Genomic DNA, 26,289 nt, shown 5'->3' on the forward strand with positions numbered 1-26,289 from the left:
TGTTTGTTTGTTTTTTGTAATGTAGAACTTTTAATAATGTTTAATAGTATATTTAAATAATTTTAGTGGGGTTAGGTTTCTTTTAATATGTAATGTAGTTTATTTAATTGGTTTAATTTAATTGAAGTATAATAGTTAGGATAGGTTAATTAATAGTTTAAAAATAGTTTATTTTAATTCTACAGGTAAGTTTTAATTTATATTAAGATAGGGATCTTGTAATTTTAATTCAGGGGGTTGTTAGGTTTAGGGGTTACTAGCTTAATTTAGTTTTTTGCAATGTGGGGGGCTGATGGTTTAGGGGTTAATAGGTTTAGCTAGTGGTGGTGATGTGGGAGGACACAGGTTTAGGGGTTAAAACGTTTATTTCGGTTGCAGCGATGTCGGGGAGCGGCGGAATAGGGGTTAATAACTTTATTTAGGTTGTGGCGATGTCGGGGAGCGGTGGATTAGGGGTTAATACCTTTATTTAGGTTGCAGAAGTGGCGGGATAGGGGTTAAACATTTTAGTATAGTGGCAGCGTTTAGTGAAATGGTATAAATAAAGTTTATTGTTGACTGTTAGTTAACAACATTCCAATGCTCATCGCCCCGTAATTGGTGTGCGTGTTTTTGACGGCTTTCTTTATAAATATGGAGATCGTACTGAGATCCGTGGTCATGATGTTTGGCGATCTTAGGCGAGCATATTGATGCCGGCGATTGCAACATAGTTGACAGCTTGATAAATATCCCCTTAGAATGAAAAACATTTTAGTTCTGTAAGCAAACCTACAGCACTGATGTTTTATTCAGCAATTGTGCGATTATTTATGGTTTATGCCACCTACATACATATTGCAGAGTTGTACAGTTTAAATATGTCAGGTATATTGTGAAAATACAAACTTACTTCTGAATAAAGTTGTTCACTGGCAGAGAGGCATTTCTACTATTGTAGAAAAGTTGTAGCACTTCAGAAGCAGACGAAAAAACATCTTCATAGCCTGTGACATTAAGGCTTCTTAAAAAGTCATCAGCTGCTTGTACTGCCTCACTTGTGATCTTCTCAATTGAGAATGGATTATCAATTCCAGTAGATAGTGCCTCGCTGACCAAATTCTTTAGAGAGTTCAGTAAGTCATGCAAAGCTTGATATATTATTGAACTACTCATGGTATTTTGTTCCTTAAAACTCTCAGATAAATATTTGATAAAACTCTCTATGGTAGGAAGATCTATAATATCTTTAAAAGATGATAAAATCTGTAATGTCACCTCTGAATAATTTGAGAAGTTTAGCTGCTCTGCTGACTGCACATTCTGTATCAGAGCTGTAACGATCTTCATCTCTTCCATCCAACTGATTGTGGAATCATTGCCATAGATCAAATTGCATGCCCATGCACTGACGTTAGACAGAAGTTCATCGACTCTTATAAGTAGCATAAGATTTGTCTCGCTAAACATCATCTGGTAAGGGGAATAATAACTTTTCAGTGAATTTTTACAACTCTCAGCAGAACTTAAATTTAATTCTGGGATCCACAGCTTTATAAGGTTCAATGATTCTACATAAATGTTTCTACTGAACTGGTTTGACAGCATCATTTCTAGAACCTGTTCATCTCTAGTAAGATTTAAAAGAGAGTTTAGATTTTCTATTGTATAAAGGAAATCTAGATTACTAGTCCCAAGTTTAGTGGACAAACTGTCAACCACTTTCCACAGTGCTGAAATGGTAAACCATGCGTCATTGCTTGTGCCATTTGGACTGGCATCTACCAGTGCAGAGATTATGTTATTCATTGTGTTAACCACTAAGTCATTTGAAACATTCTGTTCATGAGATATGATGTATAGTTTCACAGTCTCTAATGCTTGAATCCAGTAGTCAAAATGTGTCATTGAATAAGGCCCTTGCGATACTGTTTGGTTAACAGTGAGAAAAAGCAGTTTTTGCAAAGAGGATAACTGATTATCAAATACTTGATGCATAATTTCTACAATATGTCTGTCCATTGCCATGCAGGTTGCATTGTATTCTGAGAGCTTATGAGAAGTGAGAGTTATTGTTTCATTCAGTTGTTGAATCCAATGGATGTCTAGATTAAATATATAATTTGCTTTGTCCACAAACTGGATGAATATTTCTAGAGATTCCATAAGGCACCCCAGCACTTCTTTTACAATGGGACTTCCTGTGATGCATGATGTAAAATTTCCCTTCATTGTGGAATTTAGGGCACTTTCCAGGATGGAATTCCATACCTCATCATTGTTGCCAGAAGAAATGGCCAGGGAGGATTGGCAATAAGAATCATTAAATATGACATTTATTATATTTAAAATGTTCAAGGCAGTGATGTTCTGATTTGTAGCTGAACTTGCATCATTTTCTAATGGAGGCATTACGCTGAAATATAGAAGATTCATCAATTTTTCCTCCACAGATGGGAAACTCTCTAAGCTTATTTCATTCATGCCTTGGACCCACAGCTTATATATATTATAAAGTCCATCACTATTTATATTTCCTGTTTGCTTAGAATTGACAATAATACCTATAACCTCTTTGAACATGTTGTAGATAACATGGGAAATGTTGTCATTGGCTAAAAGCTGCCATGTTTCATTTCTAATATTTTGTAGCACTGGAACCATCTTCTCCATTGAATTTAAAACAGATTTCAAATTGGACAGTGTTCCTTTATCAAACTCCTGTAAAAGCTGCAAGACAAAGTCAATATCATTTTGCACAATCCCATTAAAAGGAGAATTCCAAAGGGTTTCATTGACAAGTTCTTTAATTATTATTTGAGCAGCATACACAGTGTGATTGATAAATTGCTCAATATTTTGAACACCACTTTGCAATGCAACATTTAATATGCTTTGGAGAACTGGTATCATGTTGGATTTGTCTAACATATTAAATATATTTTCTGTTTCATTTATGAAGAAGAGGTTGTCTTTGAAGCTGAAAAGAATATTTTTTAAAATGAGTTCTGTCATTGTTGCTAGCGGTTGAATTTCCAAAGTTTTCTGGAAGGATTCTGTTTTATTTTTCACAAAGATAACATACCACTGGATAATGTCCAATTGGCTTTTTATACTGTCCAGTTGTTGATTCATTTCAGATAGTGAAATAATAGGGATAGTGTCATTCCTTTTTGTGGACTGCAGCAAATCTATTATATTCCCAATTAGAATTTCTGTCTCCTGTGATGCATTTGTTTTTAATCTAATCTCTTCTAGAGTCTGTACAATATTTATAAGAGTTGCCTGTATGTCCTGGATTGTTGAACCATTCTGAAGCATCAATGTTGTTATATTGTATAGATACATTAATTCCTGTTGAAGGTTGGTTGTTCCATTGTTGTTTTCTAGCCATGATGTAAGAATAGATGAGGCAGCAAAGAGAGAGTTATTCACAGACTGAGCTAGAGGTAACTTCTGGATGAGGTTAATGAAATTAATTGACAGTTCCAATGTACACTGCAGTGAGGGAGCCCCAATGTGATAATAGCATTCATTTCCCCTGATATTTTGCAGCTCAAGAAGCAATTTGGTAGCATCTTTAGATCCAAGGACTTGTAGGATACTGTTTGACTGCAAGTTTAGCTCTTCTAAAAGAGTTGTATTCTGCAACAGTTCATTCTTCAGTGTGATATTTCCTATCACGCTCAATACCCCAAGGATTTCATGATAAACATCTAAAGGTGTGTGGCACAAGTTGGTAGAACTTGGTTGAGAACAGAAAAATGCCAAAATCATATTACTGATCACTGATATTTCAGCATTGGTTGGAATTGCAGACAGAAGAGAAGACTGAATACCAGGTAGTTGAAACAAACTATTGTTTACATAGGATAGATTTTGCATGAGGCCAAAAAATGTTTGCTGAAAATGAATTATGTTGTCCATGCAATTAGGCACCTCATTCTGACATTTGATAACTGATTGAACAAGAGTCAGTGTAATATTTGCAACTTTGTTGAATGTATCTTGTTCTTGGACAGGAATAAAATTAGTGAACATCTTGAAAAAATCTGTATTGCTAACAAGCGAGCTTACATTCTGTAGACTGGACTGAGTGAAGAGGGAAAGTACATTTATTAGAACATCAGACTGGAGGAAAGAGAGCTGATTACTGATGTTAAAATTATTATTTAGTAGCAAAAGAACAGATTGCATGGACGTATCACTGTTCAGAAAGTTTGATATCTGTTTCAAGTAGGCTTCAAAAAGAAGAAAGCTGTCAGATGTATTAGATATGTATATTTGATTGAAGACATTAAATGCATCAAACACAAAATTGCTTGCTGTCAATGTGCTAGGATGTAAACTCAAAATATTTTGAAATGCTTGTTTTAGGTGGATATATTCTGCTTGATTAAGGGCAGCTAGCAACTTTATTATTGTTGCAGTGTCATTTATGGTGCCAACTTCTGAATTCATGTTTAACCAATGGTTTGTAAGTGATTGGAGTTCTTTCAAGGCTTCACTGGATAAATTGTTAGAAGAAAGAAAGCTACCAAAGCTATTCCATTGTTCAGCATTGTGTATCAGAGTTTGCAGAAAGGTATTTACAACAGTGGTGGTGTTGGTCAGATCAATCATCTGAAGTTCTACAGACACATATGAATCAAGTTGCCCCAATAATGTTTGCAGAATTTCCAACAATGTACTGACATTCAGAGATTGGGGGCTCATTAATGACTCAGTAACCAGAAAGTCTGTTGTGTTGAGGATCTGAAATACGAGTTTTGTGAGGACACTTTGCAGTTGGGGATCCTCAGTAAACTGACTGATGATTTCCTGTTGAAAACTCTTAAGCACTAATTCATCAAGTGTGCTCTGTTTAAAAGACACCCAGACTCTGTGCAACATTCTGCAAAATTAAAAGAAAGTAATTAGTGTCTCAAAGTAATATTTTTTTCCAAATCTTAGTAAGTAAAACATAGGAGAATTAATTCATGGCCATGAAAAGAATCATTAAACACAATAGATAGTTACAGGTAAAATGTGTTGCAGTTTTGTTCTTTGTGTGTGTGTGTGTTTTTTTTTTTACAGATGTGTCTATGCTTTTTCTAATATAATGGCCATTTGATGACAGTAGATATTTTTGAATATGCAATACTGTATGATCCTTTTTATTTTTTATACTTTGTGCTTAGGAGTTATTTAGGAGAAGGCACCAGCAAACAGCAGGTAAGTGGGTGGTATTCTTTTATTTTTATATTCAGCAGCTAAGTGGTAAGTATCTATATATGTTCCCTATTTGTGTTTTTATAGATTGTTCTGATAAAGAGCAAAGTTACTACAAGGAATATCAGTAAAATTGTTCCTGAAATTCCTGTAAACTCTGTGTGTGTGAGAGGTGGAGGAGTTAAAACTTCCCAAACTTGTTCATTTGGGGTGATTGACAGACCCTGTTCTCGCGTGAGTGGGAAGCTGGTTCAGGTGGAGTTGTTTTATGTCACAATGTACTATAGATCTCTCTGGTAGACAAGGAAATTCAGTGTAACCAATACGCAAGACATACAGCTATGTGATCTTTCAATAGCTGTCATGCACAACCAGAAAAACAACAACATGCAATCAATAAAAACCTGTTCATTTTCATTCCTTAGATTTGTCTTTGTTATATTTTTACAACTTCCAGTAAGGTAAATCCCAAACAATAGCTCAGACAGGGGCATAGCTTTTGTGTTGTTCACTTGGCCTTGCTTGGTAGATAAAAGCTGCAGTTCAAGGTAAGGCCCCAGAGCACATTTAGACATATTTTTGTATTTCATTTACACTTCCCACACACTTCCTTAAATTGTATGTTTATGCTTGAAATATGTTTTATAACTTTATGTGGGGTGTACAGAGCAGATGGTTGTGTGATATAATAGTGAAGAATTTGTAGGAATCTCACAACAGTCATCCACCTCTCCTGATTTGTAACATATCACTAATCTCCCATATCACTAATCAGACAGCAGAATGAGTTTGGGAAAGAGCATTTTGTAATTGACTCTGTTAGCTTTGTGAATGAAGCAAATTTGATAATAAAAAGAAATTGAAAAGTTGTTTAAATTTGATGCTCTATATGAATCATAAAAGAAAGGTTACCACTACTAACCTAGGCCTAGATTTAGAGTTGGGCGGTAGCCTCTAACGCTGGTTTTTACCGCCCTCTGGTATTTGGAGCCAGTCATTAAAGGGTCTAACGCTCACTTTCCAGCCGCGACTTTTCCATACCGCAGATCCCCTTACGTCAATTGCGTATCCTATCTTTTCAATGGGATCTTTCTAACGCCGGTATTTAGAGTCGTGGCTGAAGTGAGCGTTAGAAATCTAACGACGAAACTCCAGCCGCAGAAAAAAGTCAGTAGTTAAGAGCTTTCTGGGCTAACGCCGGTTCATAAAGCTCTTAACTACTGTGCTCTAAAGTACACTAACACCCATAAACTACCTATGTACCCCTAAACCGAGGTCCCCCCACATCGCCGCCACTCTATTAAAATTTTTTAACCCCAAATCTGCCGACCGCACACTGCTGCCACCTACATTATCCCTATGAACCCCTAATCTGCTACCCCTAACACCGCCGACCCCTATATTATATTTATTAACCCCTAATCTACCGCCCCCGCTATCGCTGACCCCTGCATATTATTATTAACCCCTAATCTGCCGCTCCGTACACCGCTGCCACCTACATTATAGCTATGTACCCCTGAACTGCTGCAGCCTAACACCGCAGACCCCTATATTATATTTATTAACCCCTAATCTGCCCCCCTCAACGTCGCCTCCACCTGCCTACACTTATTAACCCCTAATCTGCCAAGGGGACCGCACCGCTACTATAATAAAGTTATTAACCCCTAATCCGCCTCACTCCCGCCTCAATAACCCTATAATAAATAGTATTAACCCCTAATCTGCCCTCCCTAACATCGCCGACACCTAACTTCAATTATTAACCCCTAATCTGCCGACCAAATCTCGCCGCTACTGTAATAAATGTATTAACCCCTAAAGCTAAGTCTAACCCTAACACTAACACCCCCCTAAGTTAAATAAAATTTAAATCTAACGAAATAAATTAACTCTTATTAAATAAATTATTCCTATTTAAAGCTAAATACTTACCTGTAAAATAAACCCTAATATAGCTACAATATAAATTATAATTATATTATAGCTATTTTAGGATTTATATTTATTTTACAGGTAACTTTGTATTTATTTTAACTAGGTACAATAGCTATTAAATAGTTAAGAACTATTTAATAGCTACCTAGTTAAAATAATTACAAAATTACCTGTAAAATAAATCCTAACCTAAATTACAATTAAACCTAACACTACACTATCAATAAATTAATTAAATAAAATACCTACAATTATCTACAATTAAACCTAACACTACACTATCAATAAATAAATTAAATAAAATTCCAACAAATAAATACAATTAAATAAACTAACTAAGGTACAAAAAATAAAAAAGAACTAAGTTACAAAAAATAAAAAAATATTTACAAACATTAGAAAAAAATTACAACAATTTTAAACTAATTACACCTACTCTAAGCCCCCTAATAAAATAACAAAGACCCCCAAAATAAAAAAATGCCCTACCCTATTCTAAATTACAAAAGTTCAAACATTACAACCCACCACCCACATACCCCTAATCTAACCCAAACCCCCCTTAAATAAACCTAACACTAAGCCCCTGAAGATCTTCCTACCTTGTCTTCACCATGCCAGGTATCACCGATCGTTCCAGGCTCCAAAATCTTCATCCAAGCCCAAGCGGGGGCTGGCGATCCATAATCCGGCGGCTGAAGAGGTCCAGAAGAGGCTCCGAAGTCTTCATCCTATCCGGGAAGAAGAGGCGATCCGGACCGGCAACCATCTTGATCCAAGCGGCATCTTCTATCTTCATCCGATGACGACCGGCTCCATCTTGAAGACCTCCACCGCGGAACCATCTTCTTCTTCCGACGACTTCCCGACAAATGACGGTTCCTTTAAGGAACGTCATCCAAGATGGCGTCCCTCGAATTCCGATTGGCTGATTCTATCAGCCAATCGGAATTAAGGTAGGAAAATTCTGATTGGCTGATGGAATCAGCCAATCAGAATTAAGTTCAATCCGATTGGCTGATCCGATCAGCCAATCAGATTGAGCTCGCATTCTATTGGCTGATCGGAACAGCCAATAGAATGCGAGCTCAATCTGATTGGCTGATTGAATCAGCCAATCGGATTGAACTTGATTCTGATTGGCTGATTCCATTTTTCTACCTTAATTCCGATTGGCTGATAGAATCCTATCAGCCAATCGGAATTCGAGGGACGCCATCTTGGATGACGTCCCTTAAAGGAACCGTCATTCGTTGGGAAGTCGTCGGAAGAAGATGGGTCCGCGGTGGAGGTCTTCAAGATGGAGCCGGTCATCATCGGATGAAGATAGAAGATGCCGCTTGGATCAAGATGGTTGCCGGTCCGGATCGCCTCTTCTTCCCGGATAGGATGAAGACTTCGGAGCCTCTTCTGGACCTCTTCAGCCGCTGGATTATGGATTGCCAGCCCCCGCTTGGGCTTGGATGAAGATTTTGGAGCCTGGAACGATCGGTGATACCTGGCATGGTGAAGACAAGGTAGGAAGATCTTCAGGGGCTTAGTGTTAGGTTTATTTAAGGGGGGTTTGGGTTAGATTAGGGGTATGTGGGTGGTGGGTTGTAATGTTGGGGGGGGGAATTGTATGTTTTTTTTTTACAGGCAAAAGAGCTGAATTCTTTGGGGCATGCCCCGCAAAGGGCCCTTTTAAGGGCTGGTAAGGTAAAAGAGCTTTGAACTTTTGTAATTTAGAATAGGGTAGGGCATTTTTTTATTTTGGGGGTCTTTGTTATTTTATTAGGGGGCTTAGAGTAGGTGTAATTAGTTTAAAATTGTTGTAATATTTTTCTTATGTTTGTAAATATTTTTTTATTTTTTGTAACTTAGTTCTTTTTTATTTTTTGTACTTTAGTTAGTTTATTTAATTGTATTTATTTGTAGGAATTTAATTTAATTTATTTATTGATAGTGTAGTGTTAGGTTTAATTGTAGATAATTGTAGGTATTTTATTTAATTAATTTATGGTTATTGTAGTGTTAGGTTTAATTGTAACTTAGGTTAGGATTTATTTTACAGGTAATGTTGTAATTATTTTAACTAGGTAGCTATTAAATAGTTCTTAACTATTTAATAGCTATTGTACCTGGTTAAAATAAATACAAAGTTGCCTGTAAAATAAATATTAATCCTAAAATATCTACAATATAATTATAATTTATATTGTAGCTATATTAGGGTTTATTTTACAGGTAAGTATTTAGATTTAAATAGGAATAATTTATTTAATAAGAGTTAATTTATTTCGTTAGATAAAAATTATATTTAACTTAGGGCGGTGTTAGGTTTAGGGTTAGACTTAGCTTTAGGGGTTAAACAATTTATTAGAGTAGCGGTGAGCTCCGATCGGCAGATTAGGGGTTAATTATTGTAGGTAGCTGGCGGCGACGTTGTGGGGGGCAGATTAGGGGTTAATAAATATAATATAGGGGTCGGCGGTGTTAGGGGCAGCAGATTAGGGGTACATAGGAATAATGTAGGTAGCGGCGGTATACGGAGCGGCAGATTAGGGGTTAAAAAAAAATATGCAGGTGTCAGCGATAGCGGGGGCGGCAGATTAGGGGTTAATAAGTGTAAGGCTAGGGGTGTTTAGACTCGGGGTACATGTTAGAGTGTTAGGTGCAGACGTAGGAAGTGTTTCCCCATAGAAAACAATGGGGCTGCGTTAAGAGCTGAACGCTGCTTTTTTGCAGGTGTTAGGTTTTTTTTCAGCTCAAACTGCTCCATTGTTTTCTATGGGGATATCGTGCACGAGCACGTTTTTGAAGCTGGCCGCGTCCGTAAGCACCACTGGTATCTAGAGTTGCAGTGGCGTTAAATTATGCTCTACGCTCCCTTTTTGGAGCCTAACGCACTGAAAACCCAGCCCTTCTGTGAACTCTAAATACCAGCGGTATTTAAAAGGTGCGGGAGAAAAAAAGCAAGCGTAGCTAACGCACCCCTTTGGCCGCCAAACTCTAAATCTAGCCGCTAGCAAATCTATGGGGAAGATTTATCAAACTATAAATAGCGAATCATGTCTGCCCTGGATTGCTGAATGCCGACAGCATACGTTGTCAGCATTTAACATTGCACAAGCAGTTCTGATGAACTGCTTGTGCAATGCGCCCCCTGAAGATTTGCGGCCGCTATCAGGGGATGCCTCAGAGACAGCGAATGAGTTAAGGAGCAGCGGTCTTAAGACCGCTGCTTCTTAACTCCTGTTTCCAGCGAGCCTGAAGGTTCGCACGGAAACAGGGGTATACAGCCCTATTCAGGCCATGATAAATCGGCTCCTATGTGTTTAACCCCCTCAAACCTTAATAGAACAAACTAACAAAAAACTCCATCTACTAAACAATCCATTCTAACATAAGCAGAATAGGAAAAATAAGAACAGTTAAAGAGAAATTATAGAAAAATAAAAAATGAGACAGCCTTTTTAGCTTCACATGGACAAGTGATCCTTTATGTACATCACACGCTGGCCCCAAGTGCAGGTGAAAATCCTGACCAAAAGCCCCACGTATTAACTGGAGTGGAGAGAAGCCTATGGGCAGCAGGTCTATTTTTCCGTATGCCTCATTATACACTCTGATGAGTTTGTAATGCCGTCCCTTTACTTGAACGACAAATCACACATGAGAAGAGTCTGTCAATCACCCCAAGTGAGTTCAGAGTGATTTCTCTTTGCCACCTAATGACTGCTGCTTCTTAAATTACGGGAAGCAGGCTTGCATGTGTGAACCTGCCCTGCAAGGGTTTTAGAGCAGCTTTCGCTGTTTCGTACATGGAGCCCCAAGTCTCCAGTATAACCTGAAATGCACAACTTTTGTACTATCCATCAAGACTACTTTATTATAACAAAATGTATGTGAATATTTCACAATTAAAAACATCTACATAAACCGTTTTGCAAGTGTGTTTCCTATGTGTTGGCGGTTGTAATTGTTATTTTTCCACATTGCTTTTGGTTGACGTTTGCTGTGTGTGATATCAAGTATTGGGCACTTAACAGCACAGCTATACATGTTTATGTCAGTAATGACTACAAATGAAATGCTGGAAAAGATACCTGACACAATGCTCAATGAATGTCAAACGTGATTGGCAACCTCAAAAGTATCTATAAATCTATGCCATTGTGTGCAACAAATACAACAGCAGTAATTTAAATTGTTAAAAAAGAAATAAAAAATTCTTAGTAAGAATTCATTGTTCATTTATAGATAGGAACAACACCCACAGCTTTTTTGGATAAAACTCCTCCAAGCTGGGAAGAAAAAGTAGGATTATTCAGCACATACAAAATGAAATACATGGGCTGATTACATGATTTCTATACAACATTCTTATCTGGATAAATATTTTAATTATACCATGTCAAAATTCTTCTCTGTCCAATAATAGCATTATAACCTTTTTGTTTCGTATGTGACTTGACCATGCAGTTTTACCTCCTCCTTTGTGTATTATGCTTTATTTGCTGATATTAAAATATAGTACCTTAGTGGAGCCGTTGGATCCGAGGTAGCTTCTTTCTGTATTCTGAATATACTTTGGACCAGATATTCCCAGCTGACTGAAGTATTGCAGATCAGACTTGTGCCACTGAAAATACCTGTGTAAGGACAAATTCACATTCAGATAAAGATGTCTGTAATAAAATAGCTGTATTTATACTAAATGTGCGGCAACAAAAACAGTATAAAATCATAACTGAGCTGGTAACTTTTCCAGCAATATCAGTATTACTGATAAGCATTATGGTAAAGCCACTAGCTCACAAGTGATCAGAATGTGTGTAGTAATAATAAAGCCTACATCCCTTTACCTGCAGCTTCTGCAAGTTACCAGTATATCCTTAAAGGGACATTAAAAACTGTGAGATAGTAAATCTAGGAGCTCATTTATAACTGTCCCTAACAGGCCTAAGCAGAGGCAATAAGAATAAAATAACAGGTTTTTAAACCTACAACATGGTGTCAGACATTACTTTTGGTGTCAGACATTACTTTATGTACACTTAAATTTTACACTTTGACTCAAAGTCTTTGAGGTCCATTTATCAAGTTCTGTATGGAGCTTGTGGGCCCGTGTTTCTGGTGAGTCTTCAGACTCGCCAGAAACAGCAGTTATGAAGCAGCGGTCTAAAGACCGCTGCTTCATAGCCCTGTCAGCCTGCCCTGAGCAGGCGGACAGGAATCGTCGCAATTCAACCTGATTGAGTACGATCGGGTTGATTGACACCTCCCTGCTGGTGGCCCATTGGCCACGAGTCTGCAGGGGGCGGCGTTGCACCAGCAGCTCACAAGAGCTGCTGGTGCAATGCTGAATATGGAAAGCGTATTGCTCTCCGCATTCAGCGAGGTCTTGCAGACCTGATCCGCACTGTCGGATCAGGTCCGCAAGACCGTTATTAAATAGGCCTCTATATCCTAAATTAAACAATATATTTTCAAAAATGTGCATCCAGATATTATTCTATGGGGCCTATTTATCAATGTGAGAGCGGATATGATACGAATTAGCGTACCATGTCCGCCGCACATCGATAAATGCCGACAACATGTCAGGAATTATCGTTGCACCAGCAGTTCTTGTGAACTGCTGGTGCAATGCCGCCTCCTGCAGATTTGCGGCCAATCGGCCACTAGCAGGGGGTATTAATCAACCTGATCGTATTCGATCGGGTTGACTTCTGTTCGTGGCCTCAGAGCAGGTGGACAAGTTATGGAGCCGCGGTCTTTAGACCGCTGCTTCATAACTTCTGTTTCCGAGCGAGCTTGATAAATATGCCCCTATGAGTAATTATATCTTTGAATACATTATTATGTCTAGCATTTAGTCATTGTTTAATGTCCGTTTAATATTCTAAGTGTCCCTATAATTACTTAGAGACCCCAGCATTGATATAAAAACTAAGAGGCTGATTTATTAAGAGTCAGACGGACATGATCCGCTGTAGCGATCATGTCCGCCCGACATCGTTGAATACCAACAGCATACTATGTAAGCATTTAATCGGTCGCTAGCAGGGGGTGTCAATCAACCCGATCGTATGTGATTGGTGAATTGCTGTACGCCGCCTCAGAGGTCGCGCAAGAGTTAAGGAGTAACGGTCTTAAGACCGCTGCTTCTGAACTCCTGTTTCAGGTGAGCCTGAAGGCTCGCGCGGAAACAGATGTATCTGGCCCTATTCGGGCCATGATAAATCGGCCCCTAAGAATTAGATTAACACTTATCCAAATTTAACTCTTCAACCAATGTACATGCATTCCCAGAAAAAGGGTGGGGGGGTGGGATAGCGCTAAAAAAGCTCAGAGTGAAAAGTGGAATGTTTGTGTAATACACCTAATATTAAGATAGTTACAAAATTGTAAAATAATAAATATTATAGCCTAATGTGAGATGTTAACAGTTGACTTCCGATTAGCTGTAATACAAAGGAGCAAAAACGTGGTCAATCAGACGGGGTGACCGTGATTCCTACAATATCCTCCGTTAATCAAACAGTGTGATTGGCCTTTAATTAAGTCAGTGTCTCAAATTTAAAGCACTAGGATATATCACATGTATTGGGATTGGTATCACATGTATTTAACCGGAACCTCTTATATAAGATTTGTTACAATTCTTTCGTTCTTATTAAGCCACCAATTACTAGGTATATATAAGTTACAAAGTTATAATACACACTAGTTATATTGTATAAATGCAGTTGTATTGTATATTTTATGTACTGTATTTTAGCTGATATTTTAGATGCCGGCATCAGTATCGAGATTACAGATTTTAGTATTTCAATTGAATCGCAATTGGTCTGTAACTTTTTAGACTATTTTAGAATAAACATATTCTTTTGCATTTTATTAATAAATTTGTTTTATTACTAAATTGGTTTTCTGAGAGATATTTTTGCGGCGTTCGATCCAGAACATATCACTGGGTCCTAGTGCTTTAAATTTGAGACACTGACTTAATTAAAGGCCAATCACACTGTTAGATTAACGGAGGATATTGTAGGAATCACGGTCACTTTTTACCCAATCTGATTGACCACGTTTTTGCTCCTTTGTATTATAGTTAATCGGAAGTCAACTGTTAACATCTCACATTAGGCTATAATATTTATTATTTTACAATTTTGTAACTATCTTAATATTAGGTGTATTACACCAACATTCCACTTTTCACTCTGAGCTTTTTTAGCGTTATCCCCCCCCCCCCCTTTTTTCCAGTTTTTATTTTGAGGTGGTTTTTAGAGGTTTAATCACATTTTTGGGATTAGCAAAGAGTTTGAGTGTAGTATCTCTGAATTAACTCCTGGTTTTTTTACTACATGTATTCCCAGTAAGACAAAGGGAAAGGGGGAGGAGAGTTCAGTGCTAACATTTAGACCACTGCCAAAGCCTGGTATGAATGTTTGACAAAACAAGAAATTATCTTATAAAAAAAAAATATGTGTGAAAACCCAATACCCCCACATTCATTGCAGGGAGGAATACATTATATTAGCAGTTAGTTATTATTATTTATCTTTTACAGCAATACAGGGAAAGTGACGAACTAACTGGAGATAAAGAAGAAGGGGGTAATATGAGTATAGAGGGAGTTGCTTTCACTGCACTGCTCCTATGCAAGGTTTTTGTAGTTATGTTGTGAGTTATCACTGAGGGCTTCATCTGTTTTTTTGTTGTTGCGTTTGGAGTGTATGTTTTCTACAATTTTGTCATGTGCCTTCAATGTCAGTTTTTCTTTTCTGTTATGCCTGTATGTATGTTGTATTTGTTCCACTTCTTGTGTTCATGGTAGTGAGACTGTCACTTACACTTGTTGTTAGCTGTCCCATCACTCAAGGAGGTCACTAGCCAAAGCAAAATATCTGTGGCAAACTTCTCTCCTGCCCAGCACTGTCCAGTCCCAACTGCACAAGGAAGTCTCTAATGAATAAATACGGTATGTTAATATTACAGCAACAAGTTCATTAACAAATTACAATAATTCCCACTCAATGATACTCATTATCCTTAAACCCATATGTACCCTCCCTGTCAGTTGTTCCCCTACATGATGAGTGAGACATAGAAACTGATTTAAAGACACATATGCATAAATCCAAAAACTTCACAGCAAAAGTGAAAGGGATATTAAACAGTCTGTTTTAACTTCATTTGTGCAGCGTCCATTACGTCTGGTCACTGCCTCACAAGGAGGCTGGGGTCTCTACAGGAAGGGTTATCTAGCGTGATGTCATAAATCTGCTAGAGTAACATGAGATGGTAATTCTGTTTTGCTCATGCTCAAAAGAGGCAAAATACAACTTAAGTTCAAAACATGGGGCCGATTTACTAAATGTCGGACGGACATGATCCACTGTAGTGGATCATGTCTGCCCGACATCCCTAAATGCAGACAGCATATGCATGTCGGCACTTAACATTGCACAAGCATTCCTAGTGAAATGCTTGTGCAATGCCGCCCCCTGCAGATTCGCGGCCAATCAGCTGCTAGCAGGAGGTGTCAATCATCCCGATCGTATCCGATCGGGATGATTGCTATCCGCCACCTCTTACGACCACTGCGTCTTAACTCTTTTTTCCAGCGATCTGGAAACTACGGGGGTAGATTGCAGCATTCCCTGCTTCATAAACCTACCCCCATGTCTGCTCTCTATTTTCCCTGACAGCAGTGGCTACAATAAAAATTTCTAAGTGCTCATCTTGCAAGTAGTTTGTTGGTTTTTTTTTGTTTTTTTTACACAATCTGTTTCTTTTCATGTTTAACAATGATTTAACAATTTTGCTTTTTTACTAAAGGAGTATTGATTATTTTATGTGAGAAAGCAACTTAAAGAATATCTGCCTACAATCTTATTCATTTTAATATAGACTTCATTGCAAACATGTTGACAAAAAAACTACCATGAAGCACACCTTTTAGAATTGTTGATAAAAACAGGTCCTTTCAATAAGATATATTCATTAGTTCAGCAGTCAGGTAGCTCATAAAGGAAATAAGCGATTATTGTTCTCACAACCAAATGCTATATATTTTAAGTAAAATGAATATTAATTCCTAGACCTTGCAGCTTCATTTTATCCATCCCTTGTGTGTATATTCAAATACATCCATTAATTAGTAATGTCTAAGCAAGGAGCCAATTAAGTAAAGTAGATGAATACTATAGGGGTATAACTTTATATCTCTGAGTGTGCAGCAAGCTTGTATTTAACATTAGACACATCAACTAATTTAATGTCTCTGTTGTAATGGGCTGCATATTATAAATCTCAAGGACATAAGGTTTAAGTATTCTTATCTTATGCTGTGCAATGGTTTAGCCACCCTGCCTGGTCACGTAGGCTTATTTCTTTATGCTCTCTCCTTTTGTGTCTCTAGAGTTGTGACCTTGCTAATTAGTATAGATTTGCATACATAATTATACATACTCAGAGACTAACATTTCTAGGACAGATTTTAAACAATAATTTATTTCAAATTAGAATCCCACAAGTTTAGAAGTTTTACCAAAATTTTTTTTTTTGTTTCCATATTTATTCTTCATTATCAACATGGACTTGAACCTTAAAAATACCAGCCATGTGAGGAAAACAGCAGCTAGGTGGCAGGTCTATGTGTTTCCCATATTCACTTTAATCTATGTTGAGCAAGGTTATAAACTACCTGAAGGAACATTACACACCTCTTGCTTTTAAAAAAAAATGAGTTTGCCCCACACTCCCTAGAGAGGCCCCAAAAAAACAAATTCTGTAACCTAAAAATGCTGCAAATCTGTAGCTCATTTAGGCATTTTGTGTGTGGTACTGTAATTATATATTGTCAACTATATAGTCAGTGCACTATTACAAAACAAATATGTGTTATTTGATTATAAAACCTCCATTTGTTAAAGTGACATTGGAATCAAAACTAAACATTCTTATTCACTTCCATTATCAAAATGTGCACAATCTTTTATAAGCACACCAGCTCCTACTGAGCATGTGCAATAATTCACAATATATACGTATATATATTTTGTGATTGGCTGATGGCTGTCACATGATGCAGAGGGAAGGAAAATGAAACTAACTACTACTCATTTGAAATTCAGACTAAAGGATTTTGCATTGCTTTTTTATTATGCAGTCATACTGTATTTAATTGTCCTTTAAAAAAAATCATCTTTCCAATTTACTTCTATTATCAAATTTCATTATTGGTATTAATTGTTGAAACCTAACTCCTTTTCCATATAAAACATTAAAGGGACACTGAAACCAAAACATTTTCATTTGTGATTCTGACAGAGCATGCAATTTTAAGCAACCTTCTAATTTACTCCTATTATCAATTTTTCTTCAATCTCTTGCTATCTTTATTTGAAAAAAGAATTCTAAGCTAAGAAGCCAGACAATTTTTGGTTCAGAACAATGGACAGCTCTTGTTTATTGCTGGGTGAATTTATCCACCAATCAGCAAAAATAACCCAGGTTGTTCACCAAAAATGGGCCAGCATCTAAACTTACATTCTTGCTTTTTAAATAAAGATACCAAGAGAATGAAGAAAATTTGATAATAGGAGTAAATGAGAAAATTGCTTAAAATTGCATGCTCTATCTAATAGAGAAAGAAAAAAAATTGAGTTCAGTGTCCCTTTAAGGGCCAGATTACTAGTGGATCGCTAAATATCTCTTTCATGAAAGCAATTTTTGCGCAGCACTGAGTAATACCAGTGCACCCTAATGTGCGCTGGTATTAGAAGTTGGTAGCAATAACCAGCTACTTGTAATGGCTGATTATTTATTTCGCGCCCACAAACTGGCAAATTTTCCCATTTGTGGGGGGAGATAAATTAGCGCTCCACTAATAATCTAGCCCTAAATGGTGGCTTTGAGTACAAATTAATACTATATGGCTACAAAACCTTACCTATACACAGCTTTATAGAGTCCATGTTCATATCTTAAATTAATAATGATTTGGTTGTTTTATTATAAACTAAAGAATTATATAAATAGTATAAGTATACATATAATATGAAATCTACAAATCTTTTGAAGCATTAGTTTATCTAACTTTGCTTTAATCTCTTGATATCCTTTATTGAAGGAGCAGCAATGCACTACTGGGAGCTAGCTGAAGACATCAGTAAGCCAATGAAAAGAGGTATATATGTGCAGCCACCAATCAGGAGATAGCTCCCAGCTCCTGAGCGTACCTAGGTATGCTTTTCAACAAAGGATACAAAAGAACAAATCTAATTAGATAATAGAAGTAAATTAGAAAGTTGTATAAAATTGTATGCTCTATCTGAACCATGACAGAAAAAAATTGGGTTTCATGTCCCTTTAAAGGTTGATCTCAACACACTTGTATCACAGTCTCTGATGAAGAGAGGTGCTGGCAGATCATCAAATAAAATGCATCAGACTGTTGTCTAACCCCCCTTCTGTTATGGACTTTTGACTGTACGTTTGAATATAGAGAACTGTTTTCATCTAGACTAGTGTACATCCACATATTTACTGTGCATACTCATGGAAAGTTTAAAGGGACAGGAAACCCATTTTTTTTTCTTTAATGAATCAAATAGAGCATGCCATTTTAAATAACTTTCTCATTTACTTCTATTATCAAGTTTTCTTCATTCTCTTAGTATCTTTTGTTGAACAACAGTGACATAAGCTCAGAAGTGTGCACATGTCTGGAGCACTATATGGCTGCAGTTTTGCAAGAATGTGATATATTTGCAAGAGCACAAGATGGCAGCACTATTTCCTGCCACGCAGTGCTCCAGACTCGCTTCACAAAAGAATATCATGGGAACTACACAAATTGGAAACTTTAAAAAAAATGTATGCCCTATCTGAATTACATATTCTTTTAAGAGTGTGCACATGCCTTGATCACTATATGGTAGTTGTGTTTGCAGCAACGCTTGCAATAATGTTATACATATTGTGCTACAGATACCTGTGACTACCTCAATATGCTGTCATGGAAAGGAACTAACAGGCCCATTTATCAAGCTCCATACGGAGTTTGAAGTGTCGTGTTTCTGGTGAGTCTTCAGACTCGCCAGAAACACAACTTATGAAGCAGCGGTCTAAAGACCGCTGCTCCATAACCCTGTCCGCCTGCTCTGAGCAGGCGGACAGGAATCGCCCTAAATCAACCCGATCGAATACGATCGGGTTGATTGACACCTCCCTGCTGGCGGCCCATTGGCCGTGAGTCAGCAGGGGGCGGCGTTGCACCAGCAGCTCTTGTGAGCTGCTGGTGCAATGTTAAATGCGGAGAGGGTATTGCTCTCCGCATTTAGCGAGGTCTTGCGGACCTGATCCGCAGTGTCGGATCAGGTCCGCAAGACCTTTGATAAATTGGGGCCTCTATGTCAAAAAAGGACACAACAATGTGAAAGATGTTTTTTTTAATTACAAGTTCTATCTGTATCACAAACATTTAAGTTTTCTATCCTTTAAGGAGACTCCTTATAATCTTTCAGTTTCATTACAAAGTTGCAAAATCAGATTTCACTGAAAGTACAATATTATTGTACGGTATTTACAGTAGCTATTGGTCTACATCTTTCAAAGGCGTTTATTTTTTCTTCTTGACGTGATAACCAAGCAGAACTCTGAAACTGGAAGTGCTAACTAAATAAAGATTTGGTTCAGTCAATAGGTCCTCACCTGGTATAAAGCAACACAGGCGTTCTTCTTGCTGATCAGGGAAGGATCTTCCAAAGTCCCCATCAGGTCTGACTCATTGTTACTAAAAGAAATGTTCTGAATTTCAACTGAAAAAAAAAGAAAGATTATTCCATGAAGAAACAGATCTACCTGATATGACAAATGGTAAAGCATAGGTATAAGAACTCAACCAGTATGGGACCTTCTTCATTTATCTGACCTGGCTGCTTTCATTTGAGTCCTATTACTACTTTCAGCACAGCAGATAAGCATTTTTGCAAATTTATATATTAATAACTAAAACAAAAGAGTGACATGGGACCCTGTTCTGTTTTAGGCCTTATACTCATTTATATTATTCTTTTTAATGTTATCTGTAAAATACTTTTGTTTGATCACTAATTCTATTTCCAATCCCACTAAAACAATGTTGGGATACAAAACAATTTATCGGACCACGTTGGTAAAATTTCCAATAGCTTAAATCTAAAAATATGTTTCATACTATTACAACTGATATTTAGCTAAATATTTCTGCCTATCATTTTGTTCTTTTTCTGGATTGGAATAATTAATATTACTTTAATTCTGATTTTAGTATGTAAATATTATTCTTCAGAATATGTCGTTGATCACAATCTTGTTCTTGTTTTTTGTCAGATAACAATTTCTGAGCGTTGGCCAATATTATTAATGTGTGAATAAAGTTACAAAATGCTTTTACTGATAATACTCCAGCTCAAAATTGTTACCTCCTGAAAACAACAATTAATCTCTTGAATATGTAATTAAAAAAACTGTACATGATTAAAGGCAAGCAATATAGCATGTTGGGGTTTATTAATTTCTTCACAGGTTGACGCGCCTGTATGTTCATTGCACTCTTTTTATAATGTGTAGTGATGCTGTTCCAAAACCATACCGATATGTTTCATGTTTTTAGGGGATTTGAACAGGTGTATTATGGGTGCAGTGGGCAGGGGTGTTTGTTGGGTTATGAGTTTTGCTTATTTCTATTAGTGTAAAAGTGTTTATTATTAAGTTGTCTGTGGTTTTATCAAACCTTTCTAAATGTGGCAATCGATAAGTAAAAAAATGACCCTATAAATGTGTTGTTAAGTATAGAGAATTTGGACTGTGATTAGAATAAACAGGACTGGCGCATGTATAGGGACAGTTTTCAACAAACTGATAATCTAAAAAGTATTTCTAATAGATAATGAAAATGGCTAATTGTGTTGACATTGAAAATAACTCATAACATGCAGATCATTTTAAAATAGATCTTGATCAGTTCCAATGTTTGCTATCATATGAGAATGGAATACTTTGTACCCAGAAAATATTTCCATTTACCTTGTCTTTTAACGACTAAGATGTATTTTATGCAGGATTGCAATTCCGATATTACTGGCCATCTTGTGGTAATGTTTAGAATAGTCTCCCACTCCGAAATAAAACTAAAAGACAGAAAGTAAGAATGATATTTATTAAAGTAACATTAGAGTCATTTTGTTATGTATGTATCAGAAATTAATCAAGAGACCTGCAAACAAAATCATCAGTGAGTCAACAGTGACCTACAACTTACGAGTATCATACATGCAGAAAATGAGATGCACACATTTCCACAGTGACATAGTCGAGAGATGAAGATTACCAATACTTTCAGGAACAGGGATTACATTTATACCCACAATCAATTTGTGCCAAATAGGTAATAGGACAGTCAGTAGCACAAAAATGCCCCACTGTTTGCCTATAGCTGGCCTATAAAAGACCTATAAATAGTTAACCGGAAGGTGAGGCCGTTAGAAACAGGACATAATGTAGTCCTGGATTCTTGCTTAGCTCTACTGTTTCTCCAAGTACCAAGCTAGATACTAACCAAAGAGGCAGCCTAACCATTTAGATAGTCTAAGTCCATCTTTACTGTTACACTAACTATGCATGAATTTTAATCCTATAATTTTAGCCTCAATGTCAAGTGTCCAAAAAACAGGGCTTCTTTTATCTGCCAACATCCTAACCACTGCTTAGCCAATATCAACTTTTATCAAGAGTAATCAGTTAACTCAGCTTTACCTTTTCTTTGAAGCTGGTTAGTTGGCTCCTTCTTCTGACAGTTAAGGGGCCATGAACTACATATAAATAACTATGCTATCTTTCGTACAATTGAAATGACTACATTGAACACTTGCTGTAAGTTTTTACATTTTGGAAATCTGGTGAATTTTTGAGAAACAAAATTATATTTTTCAAGTTATATAAAAAAGTACTAAAGGCCTGCAAGAAAAAATAAATGCTAGATGCCAATCAAATACTGCACCGTAAAACTTATGCAAATATTAGCTGAGCTACAGTTTTAGTGAGAGCATCTATATGTCTTATGTATATGTCTGCTTGTTGTTATCTATTGAACAGTAAATAATTTAACAGTGCTTATTATTTGGGTCTGTAGTAGGAGCTGTTAACCCTTGTCTGCCAATAACATAGCAGCTATAGAGTTAAAGGGACACTGAGATCATTATTTTAGTTGCTCATTTATAACTGTCCTAACTGGCCTTAACTGGCTTTTAAACATAGGGAATCCTAGGTTACAACATGGCAGAACCTTTTACTTTATGGATACAAAAATGTACTCTTATTTCTTCAGTATTTAAAAACAAATATAATTAAAAACCTGTAAAGTATTCTCAAACAAATCTGTATTTTAAATTAAATTTGAATTGTGTTTCTTTTAAGTGAATATAGTAGCCTAGCCTTCTGGTTCCGGCATTTTACATCACATAATTTATATTTTTTTAAATATAGTTCAATACTTTAATATATTTAAACATTTCATTATATTTACAATTTTTCTTTATTTAATTATATTTACAATTTAAATTTCAATGAATAAACTGAAAACAGTAATTAAAAAAAACAAACAGAGCCCGTGGCTTTGTATATGGGTCACAAAATACTGTTTGAAGAAAAAAGTATCATTTAAAATGAGGACATCATTCAAATATTATGCATATTACTTTAATAATTAAAACATTATGGCTAGATTACAAGTGGCGCGCTAAAGTTAGCACAGTGGCAAACTTATGATTGTATTACAAGTTGAAAGTAAATGCATACAGCTGAGCACAATCTAAATTTGCGCTTGTCGGGCAAGCACGACTGAAGACCTTGCACACTAAACACATTATAAATATTTTATAATAAAGGGTTAGACTCACACTATATATATCTGCTCATATCTATATCTATATATATTAATATATATATATATATATATTTATATATATAAATAGTTATAGGTATATATTTTACAAAAAAATCATCAGATAAATAAATATAGAAATATATATTTAAAAATAAAAAGAACATTTTCTTCTATTGGAATGTGAAATATCGATAACTCACGTTGGGTTGAGCAATAAGTCTTTATTTCTAAACAGAACACTCCATTGAAGTCTATGGGGTTTTGCTTGCACGCAAACCATTCAACTTGTACGTTTACTGGAGCAAAAGCGATACATAGCACGCCACTTGTAATCTGGTCTTATGAAATCTAATATAGGCCTTGATCACAATTTATCGGATGAGGCCTTTTCTGCTTTTTTTTTTTTTAATTGGTTTCAAATATATTTTTTATTCAGAAAAATATAAAGGCATTACATGAAAAGCATAGAATCAAAAACTATACATATCAGATATAGACAGATTCATTACTGGTACAAAACAGGTGTTAAGACAACCTAGTATCTTCTCCATTCTATATGAATAGCATAATCCGAAATACCAGACTTCTACAATAGACAAGATTGTTGTTTAAACAAGAGAATACTATGGGTCCATTTATTAATGTGCGGACGGACATGATCCAAGATAGCGGATCATGTCCGCCACACATTGATAAATGCTGACAGCATACGCTCTCGGCATTTATCATTGCACCAGCAGTTCTTGTGAACTGCTGGTGCAATATCACCCCCTGCAGATTTGTGGCCAATCGGCCGCTATCAGGGGGTGTAAATCAGCCTGATCGTATTCGACCGGGCGGATTTCTGTCCTCACCTCAGAGGTGGCGGACGAGTTAAGGAGCAGCGGTCTTAGGACCGCTGCTTCTTAACTTCCGCTTCAGCTGGAACTGAAGCAGAGTGGGTCGGAGGCAGCATCCGCTGCTTCTTAAATAGACCCCTATATATTAAAGTTATTATTTCGCCCTATTGGGAAAAGGACTCACAATTAGTGTATTATTTTGGTGATTAGTAAATAATATACAAAGTGGATAGTCAAGATATTGAATGTTTGGGAAAATATGTTGAGATAGGAGGTTCGTCCATCTATTAATCACTTTTCGGCTTTTTTAATGCCTCAAAAGACCACTTTTCAATTCAACGCAATCTCAAAAGCAACTTTTCGATTCTTTTCCACAACTACAAATTAATTTTTGGATCCTTGTTAAATGCCCTATTTTTACTATGTGGCCGAAAAGTTTTAAGCAATCACAATCCATTTTCAATTCAGTTTTCAACACTTTTTCGAGGCAAGTTTTGGCTTTTCAAATTACATAGACTCCATAATGAGCATTTTTCTAAGTGAACAAATCAGACCTATTTAGGGTAACGTAATGAGTTACTGTCAGAGCTGAACAGAATGTTATGAATTTTCTGGACTGCTTTAGCTATGTACTTCACAGCACCCTCTGGTCCTCACCTCTTTACATCATGAATCCACCTTGGCAGCTTCAGCAGCATCTCCCAAAGGCCAGTGTTGTCCTGTACCTCTTGTATGATATTTGACACATTAATTACTGTGGCACTGATGTCAGTCCAGGAAAAAATTTGCATCTTAAGGAAAGAAATTCAGCAGAATATGATAAAGTTACAGAAAGCTCTAACTTTACGCACAATATTAAATATTAAATATTAAAGCGACAGCCTATACTTTTGGTATTTATCGATGTGCAGCCGACATGATACGCTACATTGTATCATGTCCACTTGCACATTAATAAATATACCCCTATAAATCAACCAGCTTCTTTCAATTATGAAGACTGACATGTAACTACTGTTACACATGAGTGATAGCATAAAATGCACTTGCTAATTTAGTTAACAAAAATAATATATTTCTGATTGGTGGATTAATGTTCCAAAATTAGAGATTAGATAGAGTCAGGTAGCATTTGACGTGGGGGGGGGGGCATAGAAATATAGAAATGCATATTATGGTTAGTTTTTAGGAGATATTAATTTAGTATGAGTTTTTACAGCTGGGTATGAGCTGTCATGGGAAATTTAAATTTGATAAATGTTAATCTTTAAACTGATGACTATGATTGGGTTTAGACTGTAGTGGATGAAGAAGTGTGGGGTCATTTCATTTTTGGACCCAAGTAGCACAAAGGGCTTAATGTATTAAGCAACGGATGCTGCTTTTGAGCCCTTGCTACTTCTTACCTTATCCTCCATCTCTGAGTAGGCAGAGGTAAAACAGATTATGTGAGAGTAGGGGGCTGCATTGCACAAGCTTGTGCAATGGTACATCCAGAGAGCATATACTGTCCACTGCCCATTTGCAGCCTGAAACCTTGTCCGGCTGCAATTTAGTACATGGGGCCCAATGTCTTGAGTTGACCCTAGGTAGAATGATAATTGATATGCAAATGCACTGATCCCCTTCTATTTACATGGCTTCTTCATGCATAGCTTCATTTTTGGCATGGTAAGTCAATTGTGAGAACTTTCAGAAAATACCTTTAGTTTAATGACATACACATAAATGGCAAAAAGCCATCATATATAATGCAAAAAATGGTCATGGTCAACAACATTATTTCCTAAAGTTCTCATCAACTGCTTCATGGTAGCACATATTTTGAGACTAGTTTCCTAAAACACTAAGATGTATGATTCCCTGCTTATGTTTTTTTAGTAGTTGAAAAGGGACATGAAGCATGGAGAGCAGTGAGTACCAGCGGTGGTATCCTGTAACATGTATAAATATATATAGGTGGAAGTCAGACTACAAACTCTACACATGCACACTGGCTCTTATACATTTATATACATTTTTACAATAAAAAAAAAAGAAAAAGGAAATTCACTTCCAGAAAACTCAATGACAAAGTTTCTCAGAGTTCACAATTAAAAGTTAAAAAGCAGGAGAATACTGAAATTAACCCCACCCACCCCACAGAAATGAATAAATAACATAACAGTAAAAAATGAATCTATTATCAGGAGTTTTTGTTTTTTTAACTATCCACAAAAAAAGTTAAAATCAGCCATTAATCTTTTTTTTTTACACTCAATTGATAGCGCAGGGAATTGTTATTTTGTAGTTTGTTCCATGCTAAGAATAGCGCACAATCTGGTATTAAAAGTGGATGATACATTTAAAACAATGAAATACTATAGTACATAAATAAGTGAAAGAATTCTAGGA

At 36.5% G+C, this 26,289-nt stretch overlaps 1 protein-coding gene across 1 annotated transcript in view; it reads right to left on the minus strand.

Moving 5' to 3' along the window:
• Positions 1 to 26,289, minus strand: part of ABCA12 (ATP binding cassette subfamily A member 12) — a 317,047-nt gene that overhangs the window by 195,857 nt on the left and 94,901 nt on the right. The window contains exons 7-12 of the mRNA XM_053698806.1: positions 24,553 to 24,686; positions 21,199 to 21,302; positions 19,843 to 19,949; positions 14,976 to 15,087; positions 11,651 to 11,765; positions 893 to 4,873 (exon numbers count right to left, since the gene is read on the minus strand). Of these exons, the coding sequence (XP_053554781.1) occupies positions 893 to 4,873; positions 11,651 to 11,765; positions 14,976 to 15,087; positions 19,843 to 19,949; positions 21,199 to 21,302; positions 24,553 to 24,686 (4,553 nt within the window). The remainder of the gene's footprint in view (positions 1 to 892; positions 4,874 to 11,650; positions 11,766 to 14,975; positions 15,088 to 19,842; positions 19,950 to 21,198; positions 21,303 to 24,552; positions 24,687 to 26,289) is intronic.

Source organism: Bombina bombina, chromosome 1 (genome assembly GCF_027579735.1).
Source record: "Bombina bombina isolate aBomBom1 chromosome 1, aBomBom1.pri, whole genome shotgun sequence".
NCBI classification, from domain to species: Eukaryota; Metazoa; Chordata; class Amphibia; order Anura; family Bombinatoridae; genus Bombina; species Bombina bombina.